The following is a 14,806-nucleotide window of genomic DNA, read 5'->3' on the forward strand; positions in this document are numbered from 1 at the left end:
CCATGGGGATTTCTCATTTTAAACATTCTTTGCTCTCATTCCCAACACAACACGCTTAGCAGTGTGGCCGAGGCCTGGGATCACAGCAAGAGCAGAAGTGAACAGCTTGCTGGGGTCCTCAGGGACTCCATGAAATAACCGTTGTCCTGGCGATAGCATCTAGACTTAGGACTGTGGCCCACAGTGTGCTGGGTCAGGTTACCTAATAGCATTTGCAAAACTGAACATCCCTTTATTCTCCGAACTCAAGTTAAAAAAAAAAAAAAGAAGCTTACTTTTCGAATGTCAATACAAGGATCTCAGCGAGAAATGGAAGTAGTTTAATACTTAGAAAAATGTAGTTCCTACACTGCAAATATTTCAGACAAGAATAAAACAAGACAAGTGGTACAAAATGTGACCCCAGAATTTATAAGACAGGCTGGAGGAGATACGGTTAAGACCTCACACTTAAACAGTAACACACACTTGAGCGGCTGGCCTGGGTGGTGGTTGTGATTCAGTGAGTACACACATCAAATGAGAGCCAGATGACAAAACACAGAGAACAACAATGGCGGGAGCCTAAGAGGGGCCTAGCAGAGAGCACAGCTACAGTTTTGATTCTGGATGTGGCTAGGAAGGCATTAAAGGCAGACAGGCCAGCATGGGCGGTGAGTAACAAGGTCCAAGGTACCACGAGGTGTGGAACAACCAAATGCTCAGTGAAACACGGGTTATGACTCTCAGCAACTGCGCTAGCTGCAGGCCAGTTTGGACTCATTTAATCTGAACACATCCTGCGTCCCCATCCAGACACAGTGTGACTGGCTGCTTCGAGCCCCTGCAGCCCAACTTCTCTGCGGCGGCGACAAGCTGAACTGTGAGCTGGAATAAACCCTTTCTCCACTAAGTTGCTTCTTCGGAGTATTTTATCATGGGAAGGAAGGAAGTCAGGGAAGGAAGACATCCTGCAGCTGAACCTTCGTGACAGTCCTTCCGGTTCTGTGGCCGAGTCTGGTGTGCAGTGTACAGCCACAGGGTGAGCAAGGCACCTCTCCAGAGCCAGAGAGGGAGCGTGTGTTTCCCTCCTCCACACTGTATGAGGACTGTGAGCTCTGCTATCTCACCTGCAGCAGCGCACAGAGGCAGGCAATCGGAAAGGGCAGCCGCGGAGAATCCTAGGCCTCCGGTACATTAACTATAGTATGTGCAATGAGTCATCCAATTCCTATTTTCCATCTCCCATGAAGGCCTTGGGGAAAGGTTCATATCAAGCCGAACAGATAGGCGGGAAGTAAGCTGTGTCTAACCTGCTTTCTCAGTGCCTGGGATAGAGTAACCATTAGCTATCAGGTTGATTCAATCAGTGAGCATAGTCAATAAATTTATTTCTACATCTATGCGGTTCCAAAAATGACTTGAAGGATTTTCTAAAACATCGTAAAATCACCCTGAATGTTTAATAGTTCACAAAAACCTAAACATCAACTCTAAAATGCACCATTAACTGAGGTAGTACTAAGACAGATACATAACCCAACATACTAATTATAAGATGCAATTCACCTTTAGTGACATTAAAGTGCCAAAAATGTATATACATTCAGTCGACATAACACAATGGGTTCCAGCAAAAGGCAAAGCAGTAGATGACAAAACGCAGTCACGAAAATGCAGTGGCTGTGGGTTCTCCTGTCAACACAATCGGCTGAAGTCTGGTGGCCACCATAACTGTTGAGTTGACCATATGCTCAGCTGCCCCTTCACAAATTAAAGCACACAGCGGAAGCAACGTCCTCGAGAGGCTGACAGGGATGCTCTTTGCAGCACCCCAGGTAAGACAGGACAGGAGGATGCAAAAAAATCGACAGGATAAGCAACTACTTGGAAATATTCCAAAACTTAGGAAAAGAAATTTTTATTAAGAGACCACTCAAAATAAATACAGCACAAATGCACAAATAGTAAATCCCAGGAAATAAGTATTCACCAAAAAAGTACATAGCTTAACTAAAGAAAGAATACTGAACATTCCTCTAAGAGATAGCCCTTCTTCAAGCTTCCAAAATGATTCTCCCATATAATTCACGATAAGTCAGATTATTATGTAGCAACTTGATAAAAATCTGGAGGGACATCTACTTTCAATAATATAGATACAAGAGGGTACAGGGAGCCATGTTTAATGAGATGAGGGAAAGATGCCTACTGCTAAGTCCAGCAACTGGAAGTTGATACCCAGGACCCTTAAGGAAAGAACCAACTCCCAAATTGTTATCTGACCTTCACGTGCACATCATGGAACACAGGCACATGTGTAGGTGAAACACACACACATGCACGTGAGTGCATGTTCACACACACACACGCATGTACACAACACAATAAATAAATGTAAGCGGAAAGAGAGACTTTTAAGGTATTCTTTTTCAAGTACATATCTGGTCATGGTCATCTCTCTTGCTTACTATCACACAGAGATCCCTTCATTCCTTATAAGTGATGTTTTTCATCACTAAATTAGATGATGTCAGAGAAAACAGTGGAGGGGATTACTTGAACGGCCTGACTCCCTAAAAAAAAAAAAATTCACTAAAAAATTAAGCAAAAATGTCAAAACTCTGGAAAATAGCCAATGGTTTGTTTCCACCAGCCAAATGAACACTGCCATCAGGCAGGAAGAGGGGAGCGGGAAGGGAGCAAAGCTGATCTTACCCTACAAAAACTGCCTCGTCTATCCCGACTTGCCTAGGGGCTGCCTGCAGGACTCAGAACTCAGTGCTGAGAAGCAGCTAACGCCCTCAAGTCAGTCGAAAGGCACAACCACTGTGGAGAAAAACCCGGGGCAGCGTCTCAGTGTGCCGAGGACCAACACACAAATAGCAGCTGATGTAACTTGTGAGGACATGAAGTTCTCATATCCCAGGATAGCCAAGGATGACCCCCAACTGCTGACATTCTTCCTGTACCTTCTCGAGTGAGGGTCTTACAACAGCAACAACAAAGCCCAACTCTACCAGGGCCAAACTAGCAAAGAAGTTCAGTGAGTAAGGGCACCTGCTTCCTGCTCACGGCCTGATAGGCTGAGATTGATCCCTGGGATATTCCCCCCCCCCCCCCGCCCACTCCGCTGCTGTCAAGGTAGAAGGAAAGAATTGACATAAAAATTGACATAAAAATTGTCCTTTGTGGCTGAAGAACCCCGGCTTCTGCTATTCCAGAGGACCTGAGTTCAACCCCCATCACCCACAAGACAGCTCACAACTGGCTGTAACTCCAGTCCTAGTGGACTCTGGCACCCTCTTCTGGCCTTCTTAGGTACTAAATATGCATGGTTCCCAGCCATCAACACAGGCACACCCATACATACGAGATAACAATAAAGACATAAAACAATTTAAGAAATTGTCCTTTGACTTCGACGTGCAAACCATGGCACGTGGGCCCACCCCTAACACAAAATAAATGTAATTTAAAAATATTTTTTAAAAATGGAAAAGACAGTCCAGGCAGATGATAATTAAAAGAGAACTAGGAGTTACTAAATTAAAAGCAGAAAAAATAGTCTTCGAATAAAAAAATGTTATAAGTGAGCAGATGGGTCATTACATACATCACATATATATATAGTCAATCCATAAAGGGTTGATGACATCTAGACACATGTACAGTGTACTACAGCAATGTAAACTGCAAGAAGCTAATACAGACAGAATGGAGAAAAGACGAAGCCGTTCTTACTCCAAAGGGTTGAATGCTCAGACTAAATCTGCAGTAATATGCAGGACATCCAGGTAGAATGTGAATAAACACACAGGCCCTTGATGGCACTATAAGCAACCAGACTCAACAGACAATGCAGTGCATGTACACACACACACACACACTCACACACACACACATACATGCACACAGACACACACACACACGCCATAAAGACAAGGCATTCTGAAGCATGTTCTTCTTCAGTATATGTGAAACACTCCAAGATAAGTCATAAGATAAATCTTAACTTAAAAAAGTCATAAAGTAACTGGTCACCATGGGATAAAAGTTGTAGAAGGAAAATAAAAAAATTTGAAAATAAATACATAAAATCAAACAGCATTTCCTTAACTTATGAATTAATGAAAAAAATCACAAGGGAAATCAGAAAACACGCTGAGACAACAAAAAACACAGCATACAAAAATGAATGTAGAAATTAATAAATGCCAACACTGTTATTAAAACATTAATATAATTTTACATTATGTAAAATAGAAAAAGAAGACAACAATAAACCACCCAGTGTTATAGAATATTATTTTAAGATGTGTTTTATTTGCTTATGCAGTGGAATATTTGTTTATTATGCAAAGATGTGTTGCATTCCTTTATGTTGTATTTGTTTAACTCTGGGAAGCTGTGTTACTTTGCCTGCCTAAACACCTGGTTGGTCTAATAAAGAGATGAACGGCCAGTAGCAAGGCAGGAGAAAGGATAGGCGGGGCTGGCAGAGAGAGAGAGAAATAGGAGGAAACCTGGGAGGACAAGATCTAGGAGCAGGAAAAAGAGGAGGAGTCCGGAGGCCACAGAGTAGGAAGCAGGGAAAGGTGTATAGGATAGAGATAAAAGCAGAGAGGCAAAGATGGATGGGATAATTTAAGAAAAGCTACTAGAAACAAGACAGGCTAAGGCTGGGCATTTTTACGTAATAATAAGTCGCCATGTATATGGGGGCTGGGTGGCAGGCCCCCCAAAAAGCCAAAGAGTAAAAAAAAAAAAACCCAACAAACCAGCATAATGAAGATTATTATAAAGAGTTCAGATTATGGAGTACACAAACCAATAGAATCAAATGAAGCAAAAAGATAGTTCTCTAAAAAGACGACACAATGACAAACCTTCAAACTACCACAAATCAGATATAAAACAGATGCAACAACACAGACCTCACAGAAGTAAAATGTCAAACCAGTATGAGCAGCCGACTGCGCCAAGACGTCAGCCGGATGTCAGCCGGGACGATGTGGGTACAGCCTAGACACACAGCCGACTGCGCCAAGACGTCAGCTGGATGTCAGCCGGGATGATGTGGGTACAGCCTAGACACACAGCCGACTGCACCAAGACATCAGCCGGGCAGCCGGGACGATGCGGTTATAGCCTAGACACACAGCCAACTGCACCAAGACATCAGACGGACATCAGCCAGGCAGCCGGGACGATGTGGGTACAGCCTAGACACACAGCCGACTGCGCCAAGACATCAGCCGGGCAGCCGGGACGATGTGGGTACAGCCTAGACACACAGCCGACTGCGCCAAGACATCAGCCGGGCAGCCGGGACGATGCGGTTATAGCCTAGACACACAGCCAACTGCACCAAGAAATCAGCCGGGCAGCCGGGACGATGTGGGTACAGCCTAGACACACAGCCAACTGTACCAAGAATTCAGACGGACAGTCGGGATAATGTGGTTATAGCCTAGACACACAGCCAACTGCACCAAGACGTCAGCCGGGCAGCCGGGACGATGTGGGTACAGCCTAGACATACAGCCGAGTGACAGAGTAACTGCAGAGATCTGGAACAGGTGCACAATAAGAAACTTCTCAGCGACTTAGAAACCTCTCTGAAATAAAAGCCCAAGACCAGACAGCTTCACTGGTGAATTCAAACAAATATTTAAGACAGGATTAACAGAAACCTTCAAACTTTCCAAAAGTTTGAGTGGGGATCAAGTCCTTCCTCATTTTAGGTCAGATTACTCTGATTTGAGAGCCAGATGCACATTAACAAACAGAAAATGAGAGGCTCACAAGTACAGGTGTAAAAACTGTGCACAGAGTTCAGCGAGCGGAATCTAAGAGCATGTTCAAAGGGATTCTCGCAGGAATGCAGCCAGTGCCAGGCAGCCCCTTGGCCACCCCACTTCATAGGATGTCCCTACACGGCAGGGGCTCCTAGGCTGGAGACACAGATGCCTCTCCCGCTGTCTCCCACCGCTCTGCTGAAGCTCTCGCAGGAACAGTTAGGTAAGAAGAACAAGACAAAACAAAAAGCATCCAAGTTGGAAGGAATTCAGACTTTCTCTGTTCCTGGACCGATATATAGAGAACTCAAACAATCAGCGAGAGAAACGAGGAAAACAATAAAATATACTAAAATATATGTGGCCAAGAGCATGCAAGACTTGTGTATTGAAAAGTATAAAACATTGCCAAGAGGACTGAGAAAGACCTGGGTAAAGGCAAGCTCTTACTATTATTAATTGCCAATAAGATGTCAATACTTATCAATGACATGGCCATCCTGCTCCGGCCCATGGGTTCTATACAATCCCCTTCCAAATCAAAGCGGCTTCTTTCTTTGGAGTTGGCAAGTGAGATTCTCCGATTCCTGGGGAATTGCAAAGGGCTCCAAATAGCCAAAACAGTATTGCAAAGGAACACATTTGGAGTTCTTTCCCCTCAAAACTGCAAACATTATTATGGTCCCGGCATAAACACAGATGTGTAGACAACTGGAATAGAAATAAGGGTCTAGAAATAATCCATGGCCAGTTGATTGTTTTTGCAATAAGGATGCCAAGGCCATTCAAGGGAGAAAGAACAGCTTTTCAACACACTACAAATTAAAAAAAAATACTCCAAAATGGAAGAAACAGCTACCTATAAGAATTAAAATTACAATACTAGTATAGAAAAAGAGGATAAATCTTTATGACCTTGGACCAAATGATGGGTTTCAGATTTGACATAAAAAGCTGAAACAACAGAAAAACTGAACTTTATCAGGGCTAAAGCCTTCTATGCACCAAGGGCACTAAGAGGGCTGTGAAGCAATGGTTTTAATTGCTTCCTCTTTGCTCATTGATGGAAATTCCCACCCTAGCACTATAGCAATGGTTAAATATGCAGCATCTCATCCCGGACCGATGGGCCTAAGAACAGGTTATCAGACACGTGTGCTCACACCACCAAGGAAGAGGATACTGCACACCATGGCTAGGGGTTGGATTCAGGAAAAAAAAAAAGTGAACAGTCAGAATGTTGAGGTGTGACTATGCCAGAAATGTAACTCCAATTCAACAGTGTTGGGGGGTGGAGCCTCTTCTTAAAGGGTGGTGGGGTCATAAGGACTCTGTTGTCACGAATAGAGTAAAGCTATGGGCCTCGACAGGAGGAACCTGGTTTCTTTACATGGCTTCCATCCCTCCCCACTCCACGTGAACATGACTTGGTCCTGTCTGGAGGGTGCAGCAAGAGGGACAGAGAACATGTCAGGACCGTGAGCCTGAGCTTCCCGGCCTCTGGAGCCACGAGACAGAAATATCTTGTTTATAAATCTCCCAGCACATGTGCACACCTGCACACAAGTGCACACGCACACTGCTATAATAGCACAAACAGATTAGACATGGGTCTGTTTGGGCACACAAGTGCACCGAAGACGGAGGTGAACCCTGGCTGCTAAGTAGGATGTAAATGGCTCTTTCCGTGACCCCTCAGCACATGGAACCTGACCGTGGGGCCCGCTGGAAGCCCCCTGCTCTAACCATATGCCAGGGCACACATGTTGGCTTTAAACTGTAACTCATAGAATCAGAGAAAATGTTTACAAATCACTTATCTGATAAAGGTCTAATATCCAAATACACAAAGCTTTGCGACAACAACAACAACCTAATGAGAAAATGGGCAACAGATAAGGAGAAGATAAACACATGGTCACTAAGAGCAAGAAAAGACAACGAAAACCACAAGGGTGCTCTTCCCATCTGGAAACACAGAATGGCGTGGACAACCCTTTGGTGTTCCTCTCGGAGATAAACAGGCTTACCGCATGACCCCGCCACTCTCGGAAGTGAAGAAGTGAAAATACGCATTCAACTATGAGTCAATATCCACGGCGACACTATTCACACGGCCACGGCGGAAAGAACCCAGATGTCCGTCAGGAGGGGAATGAAGAAACAAGACGTTCCATACACACTTGACAGAAAATTATTGGATCATAAAATGGATGAAGTATGACTGAGCTTCAGCATGGACACATATTGAAGACATTATGCTAACTGAAAGAAGCCAGGAAGAAAAAGGTCACATGTTGTATGGTCCACTTCTATAAAATATCCAGAACAGGAGAATCCACAGCGACAGAAACAGTTTGGCGGCTGCCAGGGACTGAGGACGGCCAGGGGTTAGGTGTAACTGTTTAATGGGCACAGAATTTTATTTGGGGTTTCAGAAGTATAGAGGTGCTAGGTGCACAATGGTGGAAATGTACTAAAATTACACTGAACACTTAAAATTTTAGATTTTTGTGCTACATGAATTACAAATTGATTTTTAAAAAATATCTAAGGAAGGAAAACAATGTCCCATTCCCTTTGTCAAATATATACATTGCAGGCTCTCATTTGGTTTCTCATGCTTTATAAACTGCAAAGCATACTTGGGCGCAAGTCAATCACAACATTGGAAAAGGCACTGGTCTAACTTAGTCAAGCGCTCCTTAGCTGAGAGCCATTGTTCTTCCAGACATACAATCATCCCTTACTATCTGAGGAGACTGCTGCCCACCCCTTCATGGTTGCCAGAACCCGTGAGTCTCAAGTCCCTTAGGTAAACGGCATGGTATGTGCATACAGCCTACGCACTCTCTCTGTATGATTTAAAGTATTTCTAAGTTGCTTCCAAGCCCTACTATATGACGACAACCGCGTGCCCCCGTAACTCCCCGGTGTACAAAAGAACAGAATGGGTGCTCAACACCTGCAAACAACAGCCAGAGCAACACTGTTGGCGTCCCACAGCCGATACGCTGGGGCTGTGGAGACCAGGGCTGGCCGCACTGCTGAGCTATCCTGTCGGTGCACTTGGCACAGCCCACACAAGGCAGTGACGTGAACCTGCTTCCAGGAACCCACATCAGAATCACCGCTGAAGCTTTAAACACCACTCAAATGTGAGTGTGTTTCCAATAGAGTCAGGCTCTCCGAGATGGGGCCGGGAATCCAGGGGTCAAAAGCTCAGTTTTTAAGACTCTCAGATGACTTTATTGTACAGTCAGAACAGAGAACAGTTCACCTAGGATGTTCCATATCCCCATTCCCTGCCTGGCCACTGGTGCCTGAACTCCCTTCGGCTCCCCCTCTCCCCTGCCCTCCCCTTTCTGGGCCTGACCCCACCTCCCAGGCACAGGGGCTGCTGGGATTACAGTTCACAGAGCAGATTTGCTCTGGTGTTTTCTAAATGCCAATTATTTATGTTGGAAAGTAGTATCTTTCTAGAAATTAAGCCATTTGACTGGAATTTCCAATGTATTAAAGTTGCCTGCAGCATCTCCTTACTCTCCAATGCCTGTGTACATATCTGTGCTGTTCCTCCTTTGTCCATTCCCCAAACAGTGATTCCATCTCCTCTCTTCTTTCTAAATCCATCCTTCCAGGGCCTGGGGCACTGTTCTGTTGTTCAAAGACCAGGCCTTCTGCCTGCTCTGCATTGCCCTTCCCCCCTGACCCCCGCACAGCAACACAGCTGATGTCCACCTTCCATGTTGTTTCCTGGGGTCTTCGGTTGTTCACTTGAGACTTAGATAATTTACTTTCAAATACCTTTTCTGGTGCAGGTACTTAGGATATAAATTTCCTTGAGCCCAGATATACCTCTATTCCGCCAACTTTGAAAAGCTATATTCTCATTATCATTCCATTTAAATTTATACTTTTCTTATGGTTTCTTCTTTTACCTGTAAGTTATTTAAAGCTTATTTGCAATGCTAAGGGTCAAACCAAAACCACAACACACATTAGCCAGGCACTTTCCCACTAAGTCATATTGCCTGCCACAGTTGGCTTATTTTGGACAGTCTCGCCATGTTGCGAGGTGTGCTTGACAAAAGTTACCGGTCATATAGAAACTGTCCTCAATGAGAAGACACTTCTCATTTCCAATGTACTCACCATTTCAACCACGTTTCCAATCAGCTTATACTCAAAACAAACAAGAAAGACACTTACTCTCGCTCCTTTTCCGTCAGCTTGTCATTGATATTGTCTTTGATGGTTGATCTGGACCCCTTATGAATTATGGGATATCTGAGGGGTACTTGTAGGAAAAAGGAAACCATGGAGACCAAATGTGCTGTGTAACCGAGGGCAACGGCAATGCTTCCATCATCTTTTGCTGTGAATTAAAAAACAGAGGAAATTAAAACAACTATTTATCTTACAAATGTAGCTCTGAGGAGGTCTTATGCAAACATGTGAGAAATAAAGGATTAGTCACTTATCTAAAGCATTGAATTTATGCAAATCTAAACACATTAACAAGGCTTGAAATTTCGCCTACTAATTACTCTTAAAGCTATCTCCCAGTGATTGGTGTGTTGAGGTCAACATGTGATACACCTCTTATGCAAGAGTTCTTAGTGTGCCCAAAGAGCCATTACTTTCTTGTGTCCATTTTAAAGTGGGGAATTAATACTCAATTCTATCACATAATGTGACCAGTCAGAGGTTTTAATGGAACATGGTCCAAATGCTGTACAAGATGATTAATTCTGAAGTGAAGTAAGAGAACACACGACCTCTTTAAAGGGTTATGCTTCGGATACTAATAAGGATATGTTGCATAAATAAGCATGGGGGAGTTCGATATGAGAGAAGGGGAAGTAAATTCCATAGTGAAGTAAAGATCAAACACCATATTGTTCACACACCGACCTAGTCACACAACTTAGGTGGAAGTAACTAGAAGGGAAAACACGTGTGTCATACAAACACATGTGTCATACAAACACAAGCATCTGGCTTTTAGGAAGCTATGAACAAGTTACATTCTAAAAACTCATGATTCACATTTCTGCTCCTTGAATATTCAGTTCTCAGGACTCACGTAATGCGACAGAAAGTTTCAAATGTCCCCAAGAGGAAAGGAGGGTAGCACTGCCTCCCTAGCATACAGTCCTTAAGGAACTTAAAAAGCTTCACATGGACACCGATGTAATACATGACCGGGATAGCCCGGCCACTGGGAGAGGGAAGAGATGACAGAAGTGACTGTGGCCCTGCCACACCTGATTCTTAAGGACACCTTCAACTTCAATTATTAATTCAGTTACTAATCCTCTTCTTCATCTTGCTCCATTTGTAGTTCCAGCGTCTGTGTACGAGCTTCTCATGGTAGGAATGTCACTACACACCCACCCACCCCTTCTGCGGTGAAGTCCCTGCCTTGACCACACATAAGGCTGAGCTCGTCTTTGGTCGTCCTGGAAACAGTAGCACTTACCTACTTTTCTTCTTCCTAGCATTGGTCTGAGGTGATACTTTATATCCATTCACCAACAAATACTAAACGGGTAGTCTCCTCTTTACTACTGTCTCATCCACTTTACAGATTAAAATCAAATCAAAACAAAAACTAAGGCTCAAGGAGACTAAAGAACTGTCCAAAGTAACAGAGCTGGTACTTTGGCCGGAGCCAGGCGCTCTGGTCCTTGCACTCTCCCACATTATCACAGAGCCTCCGTGTTTGACCTGTATCTACTCATTTTAACTAAAAGTTCTGGAATGTACCAGGCTCGTGACACAGGCACCACCCCGGTGTCTTCACATTTTTGTCCTCATGGGAAAGAACATATGAGCAGTCTGTGATCCAGGGCTGCAGAGACGGCCAGCCTCGGGGTTAAGGGCATGTGCTGCTCTTCCTGAGGACCTGGGTCCTGTTCCCAGCACTCAAATCAGGGGGCCCACAACCACCTGTAAGCCCAGGTCTAAGAGGATCCAATGCCTCGTGGCCTCTTTCGGCATCTGCACACACATGCACATAAACTACACACAGATATACACATGATTAAAAATAATAAAAATAAACCTTAGACAAATGTCTGCAACCTCCCATTTCTGTAGTACTTCACAAAAAGGTTTCATAGCCAGGATCTGCCATTCTAGCCAGACGACTTCATGAATAAGTGGGGCAGCATTCACTTCAGACGACTAGGAGTTACCACGAATTAACAACCTAGCTCTTCCCAGTCCTCTTGCCCCAGGCACAGCCACAAACTTTGGTTATTAACAATTTTGCTTCTGTAGAAACCTGCACAGCATACTATACTAGTGACCAAAGGTACTTTACTTTATGCACACATGTTGTGTGTGCATGCGTGGCGGGGTGGGGGTGGGGCAGAAGCTAGCCTTAGGTGTCATTTCTCAGGCTGTCTATCTTGTTTTCTGATCCCTGGTACCTGGGGCTCACTGATTTGCCTAGGCTGACGTTAGCCCCAGGGATCCAGCTCCTAGCACTGGGACCACAGGCATGGACCACCACATCTGGCTTTGGACATGGGTGCTGGAACTGGAACGCAGGTCCCCATGCTTTTAAGGCAAGCACTTTAATGACTGGGGTATTTCTCCAGCCAAAAAGGTGCTTTAAATTATGGATTCCCTCGGGATATTAAAGCTGAGAGATCTCAGCCATCAGAGCATGTAACACCATCAGCTCACCAGTGACAAAGACAGGGTCCAAGTGGACAACTTAGTCAAAACCACACTGGTAAAGCCCGTAAGCCATAGAGGGAGAGGGAAGACTGCTTCTATGCCTCAAAAGACGCTGCTCTCCAAATATCCAAGTCTGGAGTCGTGGCTGAGCCTGGGATGCCTTCCTGGCGGCTGAACTCTGCCTCCTGCTTTCTAGAAAGAGACTGAAACATTCCAAAGAGCAGAAGAATTGGCCTAGAGAAGAAACTCCTTTGGAGGGGAGAGGAGGTGCAAGACTTACAGGGGCTCATACTCCGTGACACAGACACTACCCGTTACGGATCTAACACTCCCTTCCTATATGACAAGGTAGGTAAGGGGTCGAAAATTTTCAGAAAGCAACAAAAAGCCTTTTATGAGCCTCCCAAAGAAGTCAAACGTAAACCGCTAATGGTCAGTACCTCAGCATCTAATGCTTCTCATAACACTAAAGGATAATGGTAAGAAAAGTTACATTTGCATATTTCTGATCACATTCATTCTTTATTAAGAGAGCAAAGACCGGATTGCGTATCACCTCCCCACAGTGGGCAAAACCAAAAGGCATCTCGAAGAGAACTGCACACACAGAAATGAAAATAAATCCAAAGGAATAGTGGGCGATAGAGTCGGGTAACATTGACCTTCCGCTCAGTCCGCTCACGCTCGGCACGGCCGCCACGATACTCCCCGCTCTCCCTATTAAACACCCTATGAAGTTTCCCATTCCAGGCCATCGCACACCTCCAGCCTCACGGTTAAATACTGTGGTGTTGGATTTCCAATATTGAAGCTTTACATTAAAAGGCATTTTAAAAGGACCGCGGGTGGAGCCTTACAGGGCCCAGGAGGATCTCAATGCCCTCCAAAGGAAACTCCCAGCTGCTAGGGAAGCCACCGCAGAGCCCCCAGTGGGAACATGCGAGATCATGTGGTTGATTGCGGCAATCGCAGGTCATGCGACCTCACATGTCACATTCTGTTGCCAGTCATTCCAGCTGAAAACTGAAAGGCTTAAGATTCTCAGCATTCTGAGATCTGCCAGAGCCAAACCACGGCCCCCTGAGGTGTGCTTTCCCAGAAGGCATTAATGACGTCCGGTCCGCCACACCTACACAGAGGGGAGTATAGGCTTCCTAGGCGGCTCTGGGCAGTAGACAGGGTCGTGAATGATAGCTCCATTGGTGCAGAGTCACAGGGAGAGGGGCGGGTTTGGGAGCAAGGGAGGAACTGCAAGACTTAGGTTTGTGAGACAATACTAACTCAACAGGGCTCGAGGAGCTTGAAAGCAAATAAAAAACCCACAGTTCCCACATAATAGGTATTTCTGAGTTGTTTTTAAAATGTAAGACCCCATTCAAAGCTGGAGCTTTTGTGTAATTTCAATGATTAAAAAATGCACAAATATATAACAGCTACACAAACATTATGAATCAATTCAGTGTTCCTTTGAGCCATATGCAGGGCAAACTGTTCGTGTTTCAACGCATCTGCACAGTGAGATCTCAAAGCTCTTCCCATCCTGCCTTCCCAAGCCCTGAGGCATCTGTTAGGGAACCAAGCACCCACTGATCCAGGCAGGACAAAACAGTTAAGACTCTAATCACTGCCACGACGTCTATGGAATCATTCTATGTTCTCAATGAGACACTGTTTGACATACGGACTCCCCTTCCCAAGAAACCATGCCTGCATGAAGGGACACAGACACAGAGGACATCTGGGTCCCATTACCACAAAAGGTTCTCGTGTTATAGATTACTTAAGAACACTCAAGCACAAACATTGGGGTTTTTTGTTTTCTGTCCCCCCCCCCTTTTCTCTTTAAGCCACGTGTCTCAGTCAATGGAATTCAGATGAACGTTCTTTCTGGACACTGTCCTCCCATTGTGCTCAGCTTTCTCTGGCATGCTCTAACCATCACTTTCCCATTTAGGGAAGCATAATAAATAGTGGGCCCCTTGGTGGAGTTTCCCAAACACTGACCCGTGCAGTGTTAATCCCTATCTAGCAGAGGCTCATGAACATCATGAGAAAATCAGCTGGAAGCCCCTTCCCTAGAACCTCTCCCAGAATGCACACTGAGTCTTTAAAGGCTTGGGAGGTCATTATTCAAAGACCAGGAAGAAAATGACATCCGGACAGGAATAAAGGCCCTTAGGTTCAGGCAGATCTTTGCCACCAGCTGAGTCCTTAGATGGAAAATTTTTAAATTTTTTGACACCTCAGTTGTCTTCTTCTCTCTCTCCCTCTCTAGTTGAAACAAACAAACAATATGCCCAAAGCAATTCTCTGTCCCCAGAGGAGTCTCATGG

The 14,806-nt window shown here is 44.8% G+C and overlaps 1 protein-coding gene across 1 annotated transcript in view; it reads right to left on the reverse strand.

Moving 5' to 3' along the window:
* Nucleotides 1–14,806, reverse strand: part of Uvrag (UV radiation resistance associated) — a 227,010-nt gene that overhangs the window by 83,875 nt on the left and 128,329 nt on the right. The window contains exon 12 of the mRNA XM_038314080.2: nt 9,993–10,158. Within this exon, the coding sequence (XP_038170008.1) occupies nt 9,993–10,158 (166 nt within the window). The remainder of the gene's footprint in view (nt 1–9,992; nt 10,159–14,806) is intronic.

Source organism: Arvicola amphibius, chromosome 12 (assembly GCF_903992535.2).
Source record: "Arvicola amphibius chromosome 12, mArvAmp1.2, whole genome shotgun sequence".
Taxonomy (NCBI): domain Eukaryota; kingdom Metazoa; phylum Chordata; class Mammalia; order Rodentia; family Cricetidae; genus Arvicola; species Arvicola amphibius.